The 20,747-nt window shown below is 43.3% G+C and overlaps 1 protein-coding gene across 3 annotated transcripts in view; it reads left to right on the top strand.

The window, feature by feature from the left end:
* The first annotated feature begins 790 nt into the window (after nucleotides 1-790).
* The window catches only part of LOC137425083 (dual adapter for phosphotyrosine and 3-phosphotyrosine and 3-phosphoinositide-like), a 38,811-nt gene continuing 18,854 nt past the window's right edge, over nucleotides 791-20,747 (top strand). Inside the window, exons 1-6 of one of the 3 annotated variants that reach the window (XM_068113110.2) lie at nucleotides 791-880; nucleotides 1,223-1,330; nucleotides 3,499-3,621; nucleotides 9,651-9,787; nucleotides 18,823-18,938; nucleotides 20,662-20,709. In XM_068113110.2, coding sequence (XP_067969211.1) covers nucleotides 1,251-1,330; nucleotides 3,499-3,621; nucleotides 9,651-9,787; nucleotides 18,823-18,938; nucleotides 20,662-20,709 — 504 coding nt within the window. In that variant the 5' untranslated portion in view covers nucleotides 791-880; nucleotides 1,223-1,250. Of the gene's footprint in view, nucleotides 881-1,019; nucleotides 1,331-3,498; nucleotides 3,622-9,650; nucleotides 9,788-15,924; nucleotides 15,972-18,822; nucleotides 18,939-20,661; nucleotides 20,710-20,747 lie in introns of those variants that run through there. The other 2 variants (XM_078776276.1, XM_068113111.2) reach the window with 2 other exon arrangements.

The raw sequence follows: 20,747 nt of genomic DNA, 5'->3' as shown, positions 1-20,747 counted from the left end.
ATTGATGGTTTTAGAAGTTTGACCTTGTGTTGACCTTAAACCTTTTGACCTTAAGAAATAGTTGGTTTCCCAATTCAATGAGGCACTATGCAATTGCTGTTCAATGTTCAAGTCAATCGGATGAAAAATGACAATTTTAGAAATTTGACCTCCATATGACCTTTGACCTCAAAATCAATAGGCTTTTTCTTTATGACCTACCATTTGGTGAGGTTTTGCAAAGATTGGTTTAAAATTGTGACTTGTAGGCGATTAACAGACAAACAAACAGACAGGCAGACAGAGACAGAATAACACACACAACCAACCACAATAAAAAAATCTTCTATTTCGCAAGTGACAAATAGACAAACAAATAGACAAATAGGGGAAGGGGTGAAAAGACAACCTCTGAAAAGTTACCCCACATTTAATGATGTTCCTACGCCCCTGTATAGGGTTGGTTGGGGAAAGTTTCTGACCCAAGTCTTTCAAGAACCGGTTAAGTAGCCTTGACGGATGAATCCGATTACGATAGGAATTTGGAGTTTTAATTTTTTTTTTTTTTTTTGTATACAAGATCGAGGCTCGTGTAAGAGCTAACATTGATCACAAAAAAAAAACTGACATAAAACATAAAACATATGATAAAGGGAGCGGGAGAACAAGATGGAGAGCAAGGACAACGGGAGATCTGTGCGAGGGAGAGCGTTTGGGGGGAGGAGGCATGGGAAAGGGGCGGGGCATGGGAAGGGGGTGGAGGGGGGTGAGAGTTAAAAAACACATAACTCAGTGCCGGTAATAACTCGCCTACTCTTTGCGAAATACACCATGTGTTGTTCAACTCCCTGCCAGTGAAACACCAATCCGACAGTTTATCGTCGGATGACTCGGATTAAAGGTAAGTCTGTTACCTCTGCACCATCCTGTGACGTCAGACATTTTTGTGACGCAATATGTACGTACTTTTACTATGAGTGAAGCGTCATGGGAGTTTTTGTTGTAACCTTTTAGGCAAAACAACCTCTGAAAACCTGTTCAGTCACTATGATGGGTTTAAGCGTTCCATTTGTGCCAACATGATTTGCAAGAATAAACAAGGGGAATACCACTTGCATTCCTTTTATGAGTCTTATAAGAAGGGTACATAGCATAATAGAGCAGAGGGGTAATAGACTGTGTACATAATAAAACAGAAGAGGCTGTGTGAAAACAGAAAATCCAGTGAAATACTTCGTAACAGAATCACAGGCGGTGGAGGAGAGATCACGATGCAAGTCGAAGACGTTCTTCCACAACCACAAGCACGCACCCACACAAATCTGTTCCACTCCTGTTTCCAACATCTCAGGTAAGAGGAGGTAAAACCTGTGAATATATTTAATTTATTTTACACTGCTTACCTGTGAATACCTATATCCAATGAAGTAGCGAAGTGAGAATCAATCGTTTCACAAATGTTAGGAAGACCGACAGTGCAGATCAGAGGATGTCTTTGCTTTTGGGTGATGATTTTGATAATATGGCACTGGTTGTTGGCTTTTGTGTAGACGACCTTGTTTAAATGTCAAATTCATGTCCTTTCTGTCACTGAGAAGTGTGTTCCTTGCTTGAGTGCTTCAGCAGTAGCTACTCTCTTATCAAGAATAAATGCGTAACACACACACACACACACACTCACACACTCACACAAACACACACACATACAAACACACTCACATACACACACACACACACACACACACACACAAACACACACACTCACATACACACACATTCACATGCACACACATTCACATACACATACATATTGTTACGTGCTCCTCCCCAAACCCCGGTCACGGTGTACCTCCGAGCCCCAAGAGGAGTCATGGCAGAAAGGTGTGTTATTCTGTATGTCAAAGATCAATGGTGAAACCACACCAATTGTTACCAATAAACAAGTATTGTATTAAGATCACACAAGAATAACAGTACAAAAAACAATAGTAATCAATTGTACAACAAATATATCATTCCTATGATGGTACCATCAGTTTCGTACAATATAACTCACTGTGCTCCAAGTGAGCGAAAAGAACATCCCCAATGTCTCTATCCCGGCTTCAAGCCAAAGTTGCTCCACGCTCCAGTGATAGTGAGAACTATGTCGAATCGAGACCAGAATCCCGTTCGGTTGACAGTGACAGTCACGCTGCCAAAGATGCGTAAAGGTGCCCTCAAGGCGACTGGGAAATCACCCCTTTGGATATGGACATTCAACGGCTCCCTTTACGGCGAACCGCAAATTTCCACTCAAAATCCAAGTTACACCCACACACCAGCTTAACTTCTGGATGCGGTGAAATGGTTGAAGCGAGGCAAAGAGCCCAGAGCGATGCAAAATCAGGCACGAGACAAAAACGGCCAACGGGCCTCTTCTCGAGGCGCAGCTGCCCTCAAACAACGATTCTCTTCGGAATCAACCGCAAAACCTGACACGCAGGTTGATCTGTCACAGCGATAACAACTCTGTCACAGGAATCCCTTTCCCGGGAAACCCGAAGTTCACTCGTGACCCTCGTTCGCCAACGTTTGCTCAAGACCTCGAAGCAGCTCGGCTTCTTGTCCGACTCACTCGCTCCACCTCCTTTACCTCTTCTTCCTCTTCGTCTTCGTCTTCGTCCGGTTCCGGTTTCTTTTAAAACATTAACTTTTTTTACCTTTTGAAAATAGTAATCTCTATTTCACTTAAACGACAACAATAGTAGTACATGCAACCAAAAATGTTTACAGTGGATGAGAACCACAACAACGGAAGTGATGAATCCGTAACAATACACACACACACACACACACACACACACACACACACACACACACACACACATTCACATACACACACACATACATATACACACAGACACACATTCACTTACACACACATACAAACAAACACTCACATACACACACATTCACAAACACACACACATACAAACACACTCACATACACACACACACACACACACACACACACACACACACACACACACACACACACACACACACACACACACACGTCTTTTCAATACTGTTGTGTGTGTGTGTGAGTGTGTGTGTGTGTGTGTGTGTGTGTGTGTCTGTGTGTGAGTGTCTGTAAGTGTGTGTCTATGTGTGTATGTCTGTGTGTTCGTGCGTGTGTTTGTGTTTGTATGCGTGTTTGTATGTGTGTGTGTGTTTGTGTTTGTGTGTGTGTTTGTGTGTGTTTGTGTTTGTGTGTGTTTGTGTGTGTGTTTGTGTTTGTGTGTGTTCGTGTGTGTGTGTGTGTGTGTGTATGTGTCTGTGTTTGTGTGTGAGTGTCTGTAAGTGTGTGTCTATGTGTGTATGTCTGTGTGTTCGTGCGTGTGTTTGTGTTCGTGTTTGTGTGTTCGTGTGTGTGTGTGTGTGTGTGTGTGTGTGTGTTTCATAATCATTGTGAGTTCATACATATTTGTGTACTGTATAAACATTCAATTGGTTTGTTGGCATGTTCCCCTGTAGCTGGTATCACGGAGAGGTGGACCATAATATTGCAGAGGTCATGCTCCGACATAGTGATGAACCAGGAACATACCTACTGCGTCGCCGCACCAAGATGCATGAGGGCTTCGTTATCTCTGTCCGGTGGGCAACCTTTCACCATGGATTTTCAATGCAATGTGTGCAACCAGAATAGCCATGCTTTTATCCATCATTTCCCAGCAACAAAAGCTCGCATCATATATCATGCTCGCATATGTCTTTCCTTCCGAACTCCCTTTAAAGTTTTAATGAGATTATCAATGGTGACAATGAGTCTCAGCTGGCTGTCTTTTATAATTGATGCTATTTGATCCATACCTTATTTAATAACTTTTCTTTTCAAAGATTTGCAAGGTTTTGTTGGGTTGTTGTGCAGTTTGTTTCAATTTTCATGATTAACACTGCAGTTATTTTTTATAGATAACCAAAAAGGTGTTGAAATCAGTTTCAAGCATATTGTTTATTGCTCATAATTTAAAAAAAAATGCAGTAACTGCTAAAATCGAAAGATAATCTTTTTGCCAGAATTGAGCAAAAAATAGAAATTTATAATAACACCATAAAGTATGTGAAAATGCAAAGCCCGTCCGCGTCCATTTGTATTCGGTCTTCTTCTTATAATTACTCCTCCTTTTCTTCTTCTTCTTTATCTGTATGCTCAAAATAATGACAACAGTTAAAAAAAAAAAAAAAAAATGAAAATTGATGATTTTATGCAGCCTCGACTTGTGAGCTTTAGATCTAAAAAAAACAAAACATTCTGAGTATTGCGCTGCAATACATGTCCTACACCGGCAGTCTGTCGTCCGGAAAACTGTTGGGGAAATTCCCAAAGTTCAAAGTGCCATAAGTTTGTCAAAAATGATCGAAACGTCGTGAAGTTCGAACTTGATCTGTAACTTATCATGAGGAAACCATGTACCAAGTTTGACATCATTAGCATTAAGAATTTAGAAAAAAAAGTCCGGAAAACTGTTCTTTGCGTGACGGACGGACAGACAGACGGAGGGACGGAGTGCAAACCTATAGTCCCCTCCGGTGTACACCGGCAGGGGACTAATAATCAGCTTCTAGATTTTGATTGGTGAACCAATTCTGTGACCCAATATGCAAATTCCTGAAACTTTAACTCGATCGGGTGAAAATTGGTGATTTTACGCAGCCTTGACCTTTGACCTTTTGATCTTAAAAACAATTGGCTTGCTGCTTTTGATTGGTGAACCAACTCAGTGACCCAATATGCAAATTGTTAAAATTTCAGGTTAATCAGATTAAAATTGATGATTTTATTTGATGCTCACCTTTGGCGTTTTCACCAAATTATCTATTTATCTTCATATTCTCATAATAACGCTTTGTTGAAAATTTGATGACAAAACTCAAATGGTAAATTGAAATTTCAGGTCAATTGGATGAAAATTGATGATTTTATGTGATGCTGACCTTTGACCTTTTGACAAAATTATTAATTTTCCTTCTCTGTATCATAATTATGCCGAGCTAGCTCAACGCAGTAAGTAAGTAAGTAAGTATCATAATAATAAAGCTTTGTTGAAAATTTTATGACAATAGCTCAAATGGTAAAAAAGTTACGGCCAGGACAGACGCACAGACAGACAGACAGACAGACACACACAAACACACACACACACACACACACACACACAAACACACACACACACAAGTGATTACAATGTCCCATCTCCTGCTGCGCAGGGGACGGGCTGATATCACACATTCCATTTCTACCTGTTTTTCCTTTGACTCACTCACATACCTGAGTGGCCCACATTACCTACAGTAAATCCTTTTCTGAGGCATCTTCATATAAATATAACGTACATAAAGCTATTGGGATTAATAAACATTTTAAAGCCGATAGGCCTCATACACCTCCCCACCCCCTTCCCTCACTTCGTCGTACTTATATTTCTTCCCAATCTTATTCACTATCCTCCTCAACTCCCCTACTCTCGCTTTGCCTGAATAAGTTTTTCCTTGAATCATAGAAACAGTCCTTTCTTTTGCATCTTCCCTCTTCTTTTGATGGCACTTGTGAGGACGTGGTGGTGGGATGATGAAGTTGGAAAGAGGCTTGACGAGAAGAGGAAGAAGTTCAAGGCGTGGCAGAAGGCGAAGGGTACAGGAGCAGAAACAGCAGAGCATGAAAGTTATAAGGCAGCCAGGAAGGCTGCAAAGAAAGAGGTAGCAAAGGCGCAGGAGGCATGTAGGAAAATGTTCGGAGAACGCTTGGATTCGGAAGAGGGTCAGAAAGCAGTATTCAGGATTGCAAAGCAGATAGCGAAAGAGAGGTGTGATGTGATGGGGGTGAGTTGCTTGAAGGATGAAGTGGGACAAATCGTTGTCGACCGAGATGGAATTAAAGGAAGATGGAAAAGATATATGGAAATGCTGTTGAATACAGAGAATGAATGGGATGGCAACATAGAGAGTAACCCAGTTTTAGGACCAGCAGAGAAGATAACTGAGAAGGAAGTTGAGGAAGCGATAAAAGCAATGAAGGGTAGAAAAGCGGGAGGGCCGACGGGAGTTGTGGGAGATATGTTGAAGGCAGCAGGAAGTTGGGGTGTGAAGAGAATGACAGAGATCTGTAATCTGGTGGTGAAAGAAGGTCGCATTCCAGTGAATTGGGAACTGAGTACCCTCGTCCCTCTATACAAGGGGAAAGGTGACCCTCTGGAGTGTGGCTCGTACCGAGTGATAAAGTTATTGGAGCATGGAATGAAGGTATTGGAAAGGGTGTTGGAGAGGAGGATAAGGAAGAAAGTGAAGATCGACAAAATGCAGTTTGGTTTTATGCCAGGAAGAGGAACGACAGACGCGCTTTTCATTGTGAGGCAGTTGCAGGAGAAGTACATGGAGAAGAGGAAGAAGTTGTTTCTTGGGTTTGTTGATCTGGAGAAAGCATTCAATAGGGTTCCACGTGAAGTAGTGACATGGGCATTGAGGAAGTTAGGAGTGGAGGAATGGTTGATCAGAGTAGTGATGGCAATGTACAAAAGAGCGCGCACAGCTGTAAGTACGAAGGACGGGAACAGTGGTGAGTTTGAGGTGAAGGTGGGAGTGCATCAGGGGTCGGTACTAAGTCCACTACTATTTGTAGCTGTGATGGAGGTGCTGGCTCGGAACGTAAAGGAGGGTTTACCGTGGGAGTTGTTGTATGCAGATGATCTGGTGTTGATTGCGGAAAGTATGGATGGACTGAAGGAAAAGATGAACAAGTGGAAGGAATGTATGGAGACAAAAGGTCTGAAGGTGAATATCGGAAAGACGAAGGTGATGGCAAGTGGTAAAGCATGTGGTGAGGTGGAAAGAACTGGGAAGTGGCCCTGTGCTGTGTGTAGGAAGGGTGTCGGAGTGAACTCCATTTCCATTCAATGTACAATGTGCGCTGAGTGGGTTCATCAAAAATGTAGTGGTCTGAGAGGGTCATTAACCAGTGTGGCAGCTACATTCAAATGTAAGGTGTGCACAGAGGGAGCTGCAGATGGAGGAAATGTTGAGTTGGATCTTGGAGACGGCGTGAAGCTGGAAGGTGTGAAAACATTTTGCTACCTCGGAGACATGCTGAATGGAGAAGGTGGATCAGACTCGGCAACGGTTGCTCGAGTGAGATGTGCATGGAAGAAGTTTCGGGAACTGAGTGGTGTGCTGATGATGTGGGGAGTGTCGTTGAAGCTGAAGGGAAAGGTGTATGCTGCATGTGTGAGAAGTGTTATCATTTATGTGAGCGAGACATGGGTAATGAACGTAGAGCAGCAACGAAGGTTGGAAAGGGTGGAAATGTGAATGGTTCGACGGATTTGCGGATTATCGTTGAGAGAGAGGAAGACAAATGATGAATTGCGAAAGATGATGGGAATAGAGCCTGTGATTGATGTTGTGAAGAGGAACAGGTTGAGATGGTTTGGTCATGTGTTGAGGAAGGATGAAAGTGACTTGTTGAGAAGAGTGATGGAAATGAATGTAGAAGGAAGTAGTGGACGGGGAAGACCGAGAAAGACCCGGCTAAAGATGGTGGAAGAAGACATGCGGGCAAGGGGGTTAACAAGGAGAGATGCAGAAAATAGGGCAAAATGGAGAAGATTGTCATGGGGACCGCAAGGCTAACCCCCGCTCTAGTAGAGAAAATGGCCTTTAAAATGCATGTTGTTGTTGTTATTGTTGTGAGGACCCATTTGTGGGTGCTCCATTGTGTAGTATTAAGGCTTTAAGGTATATATACTGTATATTACATACACATATATATATACTGTCAGAAGATACCCGGCACTGCTAGGGTGGGTGAGCTTTTCCTGACGGTGGTTTCGGGATGTGTTGGACATTGAAAAGCGATGGAGTTATTGGCCTCATGGTAGTTACCTTTTTGCCTGCAAGCTGGCAGCAGCACTGCTTGACCCCACATCTCAATATACATTTTCTAGTGACCTTTGGTGGCCTCAAAAGGGATGTCAAGTCCAACGTGTTGTAACTTGAAACTTTACCCAAATTGTGAAGTACCTGCAGCCAAAATTTGGTGCCTCTAAGTGTTATGGCTCGGCCGTGAAAGAGTAACGTGCAAATGCACAAAAACAAAGAAAATATGTATTGTATATAGATTAAAATATGTACTGTTTTTATTCTACAGTTTGCACATTGTATGTTTCTCAGTGCAGGGTTACTGATTATTCTGCTCTGCAATGCTGCTATTTTTAATTTAAAGCACCAACAAATCCTCCCCCTCCCCACCCGCCCCCCCCCTTCCCATGCCTCCTCCCCCCAAGCCCCTCCCTCTCACAGATCTTCCGATGTCCCTGTTCTCTGCTGTTGTAATTGTGCGCTTCCCTCTCTTTCCCCATCTTGTCTCCCCCTCCCTTTTTTGTATGTTTTGTTTGTCCGATTGTTTTTTTTGTGATTGATGTTAGCTCTTACACGAGCCTCGATCTTGTACTGTATACAAAAAAAAAAACGCGCTTCAACTAACAAGTTTGCATTATACAAATATAACTGATGAAATGTGTTTATAATATAGCCCACACCTGACAAACTGGTTTATTATTGTCACCACGGCACTTTTGAAATGATGTATGAATGATAAATGAGGCTGTGTGTGTGTGTGTGTGCGTGTGTGTGTGTGCGTGTGTGTGTGTGTGCGTGTGTGTGTGTGTGTGCGTGTGTGTGTGTGCGTGTGTGTGTGCGTGTGTGTGTGTGCGTGTGTGTGTGTGCGCGTGTGTGTGTGCGTGTGTGTGTGTGTGTGCGTGTGTGTGTGTGCGTGTGTGTGTGTGCGTGTGTGTGTGTGTGTGTGTGTGTGTGTGCGTGTGTGCACGCGTGTGTGTGTGTCTCGATTGTTATCTCCATAATTCTGGTTTCAGAAGATGGAACGTAGTCCTCCCAGGACTCGAAGTATCTACCGACATTTTGTCGAAAGATCATGATTCAAGGGCCAAGTTGTGAAGTTTTCTTGCTCTCGGAGTTTTGTTCCGAGGGTTCTTTTCAGGATCGTCACTCAGCCCCATACAGCTCCAACTGTAGTTTGTTTGTGGTATTGTTCCCAGGGATGGTTTGTACGATCTTTGGAATGCTCTTCTTTATCATTCCCGTTGCTCCAATTATCACTGGTACAATTTTGTTGCTCTTCAGCTTCCAGGATCTTTTCACTTCATTCTTGAGGTCTTGGTATTTGGTCATTTTCTTGATTTCTGCATTATTTAAACCAAAAACACTGCACGGCAACCTCAATTAGCAATGCCTTCTTTTCTTTCTTGTCTTTGAGTACTATGTTTGGTCGCAGCACATTGTTTTCTATGTTCACGCCGGATGCGATCATCAGGTCACACATGAGCACTATGTCCTTTTTTTTTTTTTTTTTTTTTTTTAGCTTTTGGTTCATGTTTCCACGAGTTTTGTGCAACTGGGATTGTTATGACATCAAGTCGAGACCTCTTTTCCAGATATGAGGCTTTATTGAAATCTATCTCCACATACCCTATAACACAGAATAAAAAAGCAAGGTAGCTATATCATTGCGATTGCAGGTACAGCTAGACATGAAAGATGTAAACAGACTGCTAAAGAATAAAAGCATCATTTTTGAATGACAAACTGTGTAATATTGTTCTTCCCCCCACCAGACTTATCCACTCAGTCAGCCACTTCCCCGTCTATGTGACCAATGAAAAGAAAATCGTATTTGGAATTCATCAGTTCACGTCGGTCGATGACTTTGTCCATCACTTTGACAATGAGATAGTTCTGGGCACTCCTTCTGGTGAGATGTTTGCCAGTCTTGCTGTCCTGTTTTGCACCATGGAAATGGCCTCATTTTCTGGGCTTTCTCTCCATTTGCTGTTTAGCAATAGTTATGGATGTGAAAAATAGTGTTGCTAACTGGAATTGAAAAATACCTGATTTTGCATTTTATTTCGATACTTTAAGGTGCGTGTAGTGTACAATGCATTCATAGCTATTGATTTGGAATCATAACAACATGTATCAGAATATTGAATTTTTCTTCACCCAGTATCGCCAACCTTCTGAACATTATCATTATTAACTCCACCACCAAGGTGGAAAGGAGGTTATGTTTCCTGCCATGTCTGTTTGCGAGCAGGATATCTCAAAAAGTTGCTGACGGATTCGGATGAAATTCGGTGGACACGTTGGGTGTGTGACAAGGACTAACTGATTAGATTTTGGTGAAGAGTTCTACTCATTTAAAAATATAAATTCATAAAACCAAAAAAAAATCAGAAACTTTAAAGACAAAAATCATGACAGAAAACTAGAACTGCACTCGGTAGAGACCATACCTCCGCCAGGTGGAACAGTTTACGTTTTGTATCCCACTGATAGGCCAGATCCGGATCTGGATCTTCACCAAAATTGAACCGATTCTTCCTTGTCACACACCCAACCTCTTCACCAGGATTCGTCCAAATCCGTCCACGACCTTTTGAGATACCGTGCTACATATCATCCACCTTCGGTGGCGGAAGTAATGAAAGTGACATAAAAGAAATGGTTTACTGCAATGTTTTTGACAAAAAGTGAAATTGTGAAGCACCTAAATGATGAATTAGAATTAAAAAATTTTTTTTTTTATAGTGAATCGAGGCTCGTGAAAGAGCTAACATTTATTTCACAAACAAATCAAACAGACAAACAAAATATAGATAAAGAGGGAGCGGAAGACAAGATGGGGAGAGAAGGGGAAGCACACAAACACAACATTTGAGAGCAGGGAGATGTGTGGGAGGGAGAGGGCTTGGGGGGAGGAGGTGTGGGAAGGGGAGGGGGGGGGGGGCTGGGAGAACGATAAAACACAAGGACACCAAGGACTTCCAGGACAGAAGTTGGTATTTCAAAAAAGTGGATTTGGGGTGAAATTAGCGGGGGTAGAAAAGATCAAGCTTTTGGATGGGGGAAGATAAGAGATGGTGGTGAACAGCTGTTTTAAAGACCTGGAGGGTGGAGTGGGATTGAAGAGAGTGAGGGAGTTTGTTCCAGAGGCGGGAGAAAAGAGGAATGAAGGAGTGAAGGTGAGCAGAGAGCCGAGATTTTGGCAGTTTAACCATAAGAGGGTTGCAGGCAGATCTTGTGCGACCTGTAGGAATATTTGGGGGACAGAGCCCAGAGAGAGCTGGGGGGGGGGGGCAAGGCCAGAGAGGAGTCGGTAGAAGACGGAAAGACCACCAACCTGCCTGCGGTGAGTGAGTGAAAGGCCCTTGGAGTTAGCTTCATCGCTGGAGATTGCAATGATTCTGAACGCTTTGGTTTCAACAGCGAGAAGACGAGCTAGGTGTGAGGCAGGAGCACCAGCCCCCAGGGGAGAGCAGTATTCCATCGAACTGTGGATAAAAGCCTTGTATGTGGTGACGAGCTCAGGTGTGCCAAGGAAGGACTTCGCACGACGGAGGATGCCCAGTCAGCGACTGGGTTTGGAGGCCAGATTTGAAATGTGGTTTTCCCAGGAAAGATCATGGCAGATAGTGAGACCCAAAAGCTTGAGTGACAGAACTTCTTGGAGAGGATTATTCAGAAAGTGGATGGGAGGGTTGTCCAGTCGGTCTTTTCAGAGAGACATCGTAAGAGTGTGAGATTTGTCAGGATTGAAAGACATGTTCCACTTGTTTGCCCAGTCTGTGATTTTGTCCAGGTCTGCAGAGAGTGAGGAGGCTGCAGACTGCCGATCTGAGGGATGAGGAATGGAGCGACAGAGAGTAGAGTCATCAGCAAAGAGATAGAGAGGATTTTCAAGAGAGCCAGAGAGATCATTGATGACGACCAGAAAAAGGACAGGGCCCAGAACACTGCCATGGGGAGCTCCAGCCTGAACAGGAAGAGGAGATGAAGGAAACCCATTCAGGGCCACACGTTGACTACGACGAGAGAGGAAGTCCACCAGCCACGCGTGGAGATTTCCATGGATACCAAAGGAGGAGAGTTTGGTGAGCAGAGGGGGGTGCCAGACCGTATCGAAGGCACGTGATATGTCAAGGGAGACAGCTCTAATTTCCTGTTTGGCATTGAGGACCTCCATCCATTGTTGAGAAAGCAGAAGCAGCATGTCCAGAGTAGAGTGACCAGGTCTGAAACCAAATTGATGATCAGAAATCAAGCCATTGGAGAAGAGGAAAGATTTCATATCCGAAGCAATGATGGATTCCATGACTTTGCTGATAATTGGGAGAAGGCTGATTGGCCTGTAATTGCTAGGATCTGTTTTTGCACCTTTTTTGTGCAAAGCGGTGATGTTGGCTGATTTCCAAGCAGATGGCAGATGACCTTGAGCCAAAGACAGGGTGAAGAGAACACAGAGAGCGAGTGAAAGAGTGCAAGAACAGGATTTTAGGACCCGTGGGCTGATGCCGTCAGGTCCAGTTGCAGAATCAGAGTCGAGGGTTGACAGAAACTTTTCCACCTTGTCAGGAGGAAAGGACACAGAGTCCAGGAGCAGCTGGGTACGACTGTGTATGGTGTGTACAGAGAGGGATGGGTTTGGGACACAAGATTTAGAGGCAAACACAGAGTTGAGGCATTCAGCTTTTTCATGTGCGGAGTCAGCCGTGTAGCCATTTGAGGTGAGGGAGGGGATGGATGGGGGAACAAACACCAGAAACAGATTTCACCAGATGCCACCAGGATTTGGAAGAGGGAGACAGATAAGAGATTTCGGTCTTGAGAATGGAGAGATATTGTTTCCTGGCTCTCCTGAGGGTGGACACACACTTGTTTCTGGCTTTGTGAAAGGAAATGAGATTTCCTTCCATTGGATTTGCTTTCCAGGAGACGAAAGCTATTTGTTTCTGGGGAACAGCCTCACCACAAGATTCCGTGTACCATGGACGGGAGGAAGGGTATGACAACTGAAGATGAGATGGGATAAATCTGTGCATGTGAGAGAGCAATTTGCTTTGGAAGAATTCCCAGGATGAGTTGATGTCAGAGGCGGTAGAGATGGGAGACCAGTCCAGATGATTGATGGCCGCTGGAAGACCATGCCAGTTGGCCTGAGTGAAATGCCAGACTCGTCGACGCTGAGGAGGCTCTCTGAGAATGGTCAGAGAGATGTCCACTTTAACAAGCACATGATCAGATGAGCCGATTGCAGCAGAAGAAGAGCAGCAGACATTTTCAGGGAAGTTAGTCAAAACCAAGTCCAGAAGAGAAGATGCTCCGTTGACTGAGATCTGGGTCGGGAAATTGACGGATTGTGTCAGTCCCAGTGTGTCGCAGAAGTCCTTTGCTGAAGAGCCTTGGCTGGTGAGAGAGGTACCCACACCCAGCCAACTGGCATGGTGACAATTGAAATCACCACATATGAGGAAGAGAGAGTTGGGATGGGTAGATAGAAGTTGGTCCATATTATCAGACAGCGAGATGTAGATGGAGTCATCACTGTTTGGTGGACGGTACAACACACATATGAACAAAAGGTGGGAGCGAAGGGGAAGCCATAGCCAAAGGTATTCCTGGGGGTGAGGTGGAGAGAGGGCAGTGCAGGGCGGGTGAGGAAGAGAGAGTTTATAAAGATAGCATCCCCACCTCCAGGACGAGGCTCAGGTCTATCATACCGGAGGAGGGAGTAACCTGGGAGAGATGCCAAGGAATCAGAGACATCATGAAGGAGGAAAGTTTCTGTTAAGCAGATCACGTCTGGTTTGTCAGAAGCAACCTGTATGGAGAGATCAGTCAAGTTTGAGCGAAGGCCCCGGATGTTTGAGGTCCATACTGTTAAAGAGGAGGAAGGGGGAGCATCGGATACAGAACAGGGGGGGGTGGGGGGTAGGGTAAGTTGTGGAAGAGGAGGAAGTGGTAGGGAGAGCTGTTGAAGGTGTGTCAGAGATTTCAGAATAGCTTGGAGAAAGGGAAGAATGGGGCGGACAAAAGGTTTGATGGTGATTGGGTGAGGCACAGTGTGGTGTTATTTGAGGAGGGGGAAGAGCGAGGCTGAAGGTTGGGGGAGATGAAGGTGAAAGTTGGAAGGGGGAAGAAGCGGGGAGGATGCTTTGAGGAGGAGAGGTGAGAGGGGAGTCTAGGAGGGGAGGAGCGAGGGAGAGTCTCGGAGGGGAGGAGTGTGGGGGGAGTTTAGGAGGGAAGGGGCAAGGGGGGAGATTTGAAAGGGATGGGTGATGGGGAAGATTTGGAGGGGAGGGGCAAGGGGGAAGATTTGAAAGAGATGGGTGATGGGCAAGATTTGGAGGGGAGGGGCAAGGGGGGAGATTTGAAAGGGATGGGTGATGGGGAAGATTTGGAGGGGAGGGGTGATGGGGAAGTTTTGGAGGGAAGGGGTGATGGGGAAGATTTGGAGGGGAGGGGCAAGGGGGAAGATTTGAAAGGGATGGGTGATGGGGAAGATTCGGAGGGGAGAGGCAAGGGGGAATATTTGAAAGAGATGGGTGTTGGGGAAGATTTGGAGGGGAGGGGCAAGGGGGTAGATTTGGAGGGAAGGGGTGATGGGGAAGTTTTGGAGGGGAGGGGTGATGGGGAAGTTTTGGAGGGCAGGGGTGATGGGGAAGATTTGGAGGGGAGGGGTGAGATTGGATTTTTAAAAGTGTACGATTAATGGGAAATGAACATTTATTGCAAAATGAGTTTCTTGTGACCTTCGAGTCAAAAATACGTTTGAGGATGCTGAAGGAGGGGTGGAGTGCAGAGAGTTTCGGGAATGTAGAAAAGAGGAACTGTAAGAGATGGATTTTTTTTTTGGAATGAATAGATTTGGTGAGCAAGTCGAATGCATCCTTTTATAGAAGAAGAAGAAGAAGAAAAAGGTGTTATAATATACGACAGAATACAGTTCTTCAGCGGAAAGTTTAAACATTTTTAAATTGAGCAGTGAAAACTATCTGGGGAAATGGAAAATGGAAATGGGGGTGAAACACGTGATCGAAGAACGAACGAACAAATAAGAACAACGAATAAGCGAATAAGAACAGAGAAGGAAATATATATATTTATTTTTTTTGAGTTGCGATTTTAAACAAGGAAGTATGGGGTGAAAGACTGGGACAAAAACAGTGAACGAAAGTAATTGCAGCGCAATCGACGGATTGCTGAGAGAAAAACAAAGCCTCAAGGTCGGACAAGGTAGCCTACTAGGCCTCAAAATACGCGACACTAATTAACCGACAATTTTGTATACATGTATGAAATATTAACACCGAGAATCTTACTAAAGACACACTATAGGTACACACACCGAAAGATAGATACAGTTTCGACAAAAACACAATTGTGAAAAATTACTTCACTTCGAAAGCATGAGCGCATAGACAGCTTCGAAAAGACGTCACCTCCAATCTTGTGCATGCTTGCGCATCAAAGAATGAGCGACAGAAAAAGCAGAAAAACATGCTGCACGGGAAGGATTAAAGATAAACTACACACTTGTCCTGGCCATACACTGCCAATTTTGAAACACGGAGGCCTTAAAGTCGAATTTTAAGTGAATGAGGCTGACATGGTTTTCACAAATATTCTTCTTCCACACAATGCTTTATACATTTTCCAATACTTCAGAGGGCCAGACCCAAGGGGTTTATAGGCCTCAAGCTGACACCGTGTATCGTTCAATCCCGTTCCAAGGTCAGAGAGACTAAAAAATAATCACTGGTAATCTGAGTACGTGCCGAATTGTAGCACATACAAAACGTTTAACTTACAGATCCTGCCAGTTTGAAAGTTTTTCACGCGTTTATGTCGCACTACTTTGTCTTGCATCGAAGGCACTAATTTTGAATCTAGGCCTATCAGAACACTTGCTTGGGTCACACGACATACAAAATGGCGGCGCCCATGTCGCGCTGAATGTTTTGTCATGGCCTCGGGAAAATCGCGTTTAAAGTGCTTCATGCACTTTGAACATGTCATGAATGACATAACTTCGCTGTTTACGCCTCTTAGATGGAGTAAATATCGTGAATGCCTGCAGACGTGGCTGCAATTGGACGGTGAGTGTCACAATCTTGCCAACAGACACCAGCATCTGGTCAACGTCGAGTTCACCAACACCTCCACGAGTCTATGATACACCTCCACGAGTCTAGGATCTACCTCCACGAGTCTAGGATCTACCTCCATGGGTCTAGGATCTACCTCCATGAGTCTAGGATCTACCTCCACGGGTCTAGGATCTACCTCCACAAGTCTAGGATCTACCTCCACGAGTCTAGGATACACCTCCACGAGTCTAGGATCTACCTCCACGAGTCTAGGATTTACCTCCACGAGTCTAGGATCTACCTCCACGAGTCTAGGATCTACCTCCACGGGTCTAGGATCTACCTCCACGAGTCTAGGATCTACCTACACTGCTAATTATACCCCAAGTTATTCTGCAGGGTGGGACGAAACGAGCTCTGTTGTACAATGTCTGCATCGGTGGGTGATATTGGATATGCGTCCGCCTGCGTTCGATGTCAACCCACTGTTTACGTTTGATCTCGATTAAAGGTCACATGACAGAGGTAAAACCTCAGATGTTTCAAACTCGAGTTATGATCTGCAAAAATATTTTCAAAGGGCACATGTCCTGTTACACCCAAAAATTTAATCTGTCCATCGTTGCACAGCAGGCCATTGTGGTATCAAATTTGGTTGTTGTTGTATCACTTCGGACAGTTCTCTCGAACAAGCCCGTGACACAAAGACAGCGGATCGATCTCTCAGAAATGACCCAGAGATCCCCCGAAGAGACCTTCACGAAGTCAGAGCCACGTCAGAGTTGGAGAAAGAGAGAAACAGGGACAAGAGGGAAAGGGACGGTCCATGGGGACCAATCGGAACTCTGACCCTAATAAAGCGCTGACCTGACGAATCCGGGCAGCAGGACAGAATGGGGAAGATTTTGCCCCCGAATTGCATTGGGGGGAGGAGGGGGAAGGGTTCGACCACCATGAAGAAGCATCCGCGATATTTACTGTCAAGTTTGATTGAAATCCCTTCTCTCGTCCACAAGTTGTGGAAACCAAGATTTTAAATTAAAGGTCACATGACCATGGTCCCTTTGACCTTTTCAACCCAAAATCGAACCAGTTCATCTTTGCATTACAGTTCATACCAATTTTGTTATCATACCAATTAATTATTACAGTTCATACCAATAAGCCAATCCCATAAGCGGTTATTCTGGAAACGAAAGTCTGGTACGGACCGACAACCGGACGGACAACCGTCCTGCGGAGGCATAAAAACGTGCACTGTATACTAATTTTAATAATAAAATGCTCACGATCACCTTGCTGTTCTACCTGAGCTAAATAATTGCTGATTAATTCTACCTGAGATTTTTCAAGTATATTGCTTGATCTTGTGCGTTATTCTGTCTGTTTGTCTGTCTGTCTGTTTTTCTGTCTGTCTGTTTGTTTGTTTGTCTGTCTCTGTCAGTCAGGCGCCTACAGGTCACAATTTTCAACCGATCTTCACGAAATTTCACCAAATGGAAGAGTTGATCATAAGCAAGAAGCTTATTGTTTTTGGGATCAAAAGGTCAATAGGTCAACATAGGCCAAAGTTCACCAACTTTGTCGAATTTCTAAAATCCTCAATTTTCATCCGATTGCCTTGAAATTTTAAGAAGATTTGTGCTACTTGAGCCCGTGGACATTCAGAATTTTCGCATACATCGAAGCCTGTATCTTTGCGTATTGACACGACGGTGAATAAACTATCATGCGATTTACTTCAGGTGTGTGCCTTATTATTATCTATGGATTGATACTTATTGTATCAATGGATTATCATGTATTCATCGGATTCATGCCGCCGACCATAATACCAAGCTTCCCTACTCGACATTCACTATGCTATCCCTGGTCATCATGCGGTCCCCATATGCATCTGGAGGCATTTTTAGTGTCGCCCCCTTCATCCGTTGTTTTCCAGACAACCACGAAACGTCGTCGATAAGCAGTATCCCTTCCATATGCCAAGCTTACCCATTTTCGAGAGGATATCTCTGATGGTTTCGAAAATATTTTGGGTTAATTTCGGAGAAATTCATTGAATTTTACAGTACATACGTACGACAAAAGTACATTTTTTTACATTTCCGCTGCATGATGCGCACGTAAGTAAGAGCCTTCAAAACTGACAGGGCCACAGAACCATAGGAGGTCTGTGCCTAGCAAAAATTCCTAGGCTGAATGATATGTACTGACGGAGATACCAGGCCGCAAAGTCGGCACCGGAGCTAAAAACCCTCCTTTTTGACTCTACATGACCTAGTTTGACGTGGTCGTTCACGGAAACTGGCAGGATTTCAGAGTTAAACTTTTAACACAAGGTCAGGCATGTTATATACAATAACAAAATGCATAGAAATCGTAGTCCCACGAGTTCGGAACGAAACTCTTTTTTTTGGCACTATTTCAGGCCTCAGCTTGAGGCCTATTAAAGAGGGACATGAAAGCATCAAAATTGAGCTTTATTCCAAGGAACAAGCTGTTCACTGAAAAAATTTGGATTTGTGGAAGAATTGGTGATGAGAATAACAGTGGAAGAAATTGCCATTTGGCATAGGCATATCAAATGGTTGTGTCTGTGATTCTCAGCAGAGTCGAACTTCTTTGACTAAAACTGCAATTCTAGAGTGCTAACAATCGATCCTTAAAGAGAAGTAAAACCAATTCCTCAGCTATCATGTACACACTTATACATCTCAAGGTATTCCTCACAAGTGTGGCCCAGAGGTATGGGTCATTTTTTTGGCCAACTGCCATAGATGTGGGATATGGATGTCAAGTGAAACTTAGAGATGATGTTGAGGATATCTTAAATAATCTGCATTTGTCAACCCTTCAGGCCAGGTATCATTGAAGAGGAAATATAACAAAAATGTTCCATCACCTGACGTCTATGGAAATATTGTCACAGAATCATGCTTTCCTAATTCAGCACAACAAGGGAATGGAATTCCGGTGAGTTTTCATTTAACGAGCACAACAAATCCACACCATGAAGGTCTCGTGCAAGCACATGTAAAAAAGTGGGGAAAAGTCTTAACAAGAAACAATTTTAAAATGGACTAGAACGCCACTCAGTAGGGCGCATACTCCCACCGTGGGTCAAGTTGGAATAGTACGATTTCACAAAAGTTTGAGGGAGTAGTTCAGTGACAACACAAGACAACACAACACAAGACAGACAGACACTGCACAGATATATATTTAGAATATATAGAAGATCATGTTAAAAAAAAAACATGGTAATTTCACTTACATTTTCGGATTCAGCGTTCAATTCCATATAAGTGAGTGTATTTTGAGGTATGTGTGACTTCAAATAAAATTGTAAGCCAGGTAAAACGTTCGTTTCATTCCTTGGGGATACAACATGTAAAACTGGCCCAAACGTGAAAACAAAACTCGCTCATTTTAAGTCGTACAAGCTAATGCGACCACTCATTCTTCTGGGAAGAATCCCGTGCACATGCTTGTCACACTTATAACTCACCTAAGTCTTTATAAGTTCATCAAATACTGACACCGCGATTGACATGCGCTGAGGTAAATGTTATCTCTTCTGAGGTTTAAAAAACAAACAAACAAAAAAAAACAGTTTTAAAGCATTATACGTATCAAACGATACATTTTATGAAACGGGGAAACCGAATACACACTTTGGTGATTTTAAAATGACAGAATATGTCTTTATTAGAAAAAAAAAAACCTTGAAGACGACGCAGTTAATAAAATACACCGCTCTAACGCATAACCACGAGTTTAAACTACATTTACAACAAATATGAAAACTATTTTCATATCACAATGTTAAATATAGAATATATAGAAGACATCGTTAAAAAAAATGATCCCTATCTTCCAATGGTAAACAATCCTTCAAAAAATTCCTGGATCCGGAATAATAACCTGAGCTTCACCAAAAACGAATCAATTCTTCCTTATCCAAAGGGAAATCATCCCACCAACTTTCACCCAAATCCGTTCAGAACTTTTCCAGATATCTTGTTCACAAACACACGAACACACACACACACACACACACACACACACACACACACACACACACGGACACACGGACACGATCGAATGCATTACTCCCGCTAGGGAGTAACTCCCTAGCGGGAGTAAATATAAAATGGAGATAAATTGTGTTTGTCAACATCATTATACCATTTTGCATTCCAGCATGTACTTTTGGTTAAAATCCTGGTTATTATGAATTTAAAGTAGTTATGTGGGCCACACACTTTCTGTGCATAGATAAATGCTTCCCACTTATCGGGTGTCACAATCACATCATACTTCAATTGATTGCTAAAATCAAACGCTTTGGAATTTGTAAAGAAAATTATGTGTTGTTGAGCGTGGAAGGACATCCATTCAAGCTCATTTATTTTGAATTCTGTTGTAAATCCAAGTTGCTGCACATGCAAAGTAAATTAAGATGATAAATAACTGGGAATTCAAAATTAGGGTTTTATTCTATTACTTGCTTACCTTGTCCAGACATTGTTAAAATGGGAAGACTTTTCACAAATGACAATTCATTCCAGGTTGTTTTGGAAATTTAGAGTAAGAATTCTTTGCTTCAAAGAGTTGTAAAGCGGTTGAAAGAAAAGTGTCTGGAATCCTTTCAAACCGAATATATAAATAATTATACATGTCTGTTGTTTTTCAGCAAATATCCTACGAAGGTTACTTGACCAAGCAAGGTGGAAGAGTGAAAGTAAGGAGAAAGGTTAAACAAGAATGGCATGTGTGGGC

The sequence above is a fragment of the Myxine glutinosa genome, chromosome 4 (assembly GCF_964187855.1).
Source record: "Myxine glutinosa chromosome 4, kmMyxGlut1.1, whole genome shotgun sequence".
NCBI lineage: Eukaryota > Metazoa > Chordata > Myxini > Myxiniformes > Myxinidae > Myxine > Myxine glutinosa.
Note: the sequence above shows the minus strand (reverse complement) of the source record. Positions and strands in the feature narration are given on the sequence as shown.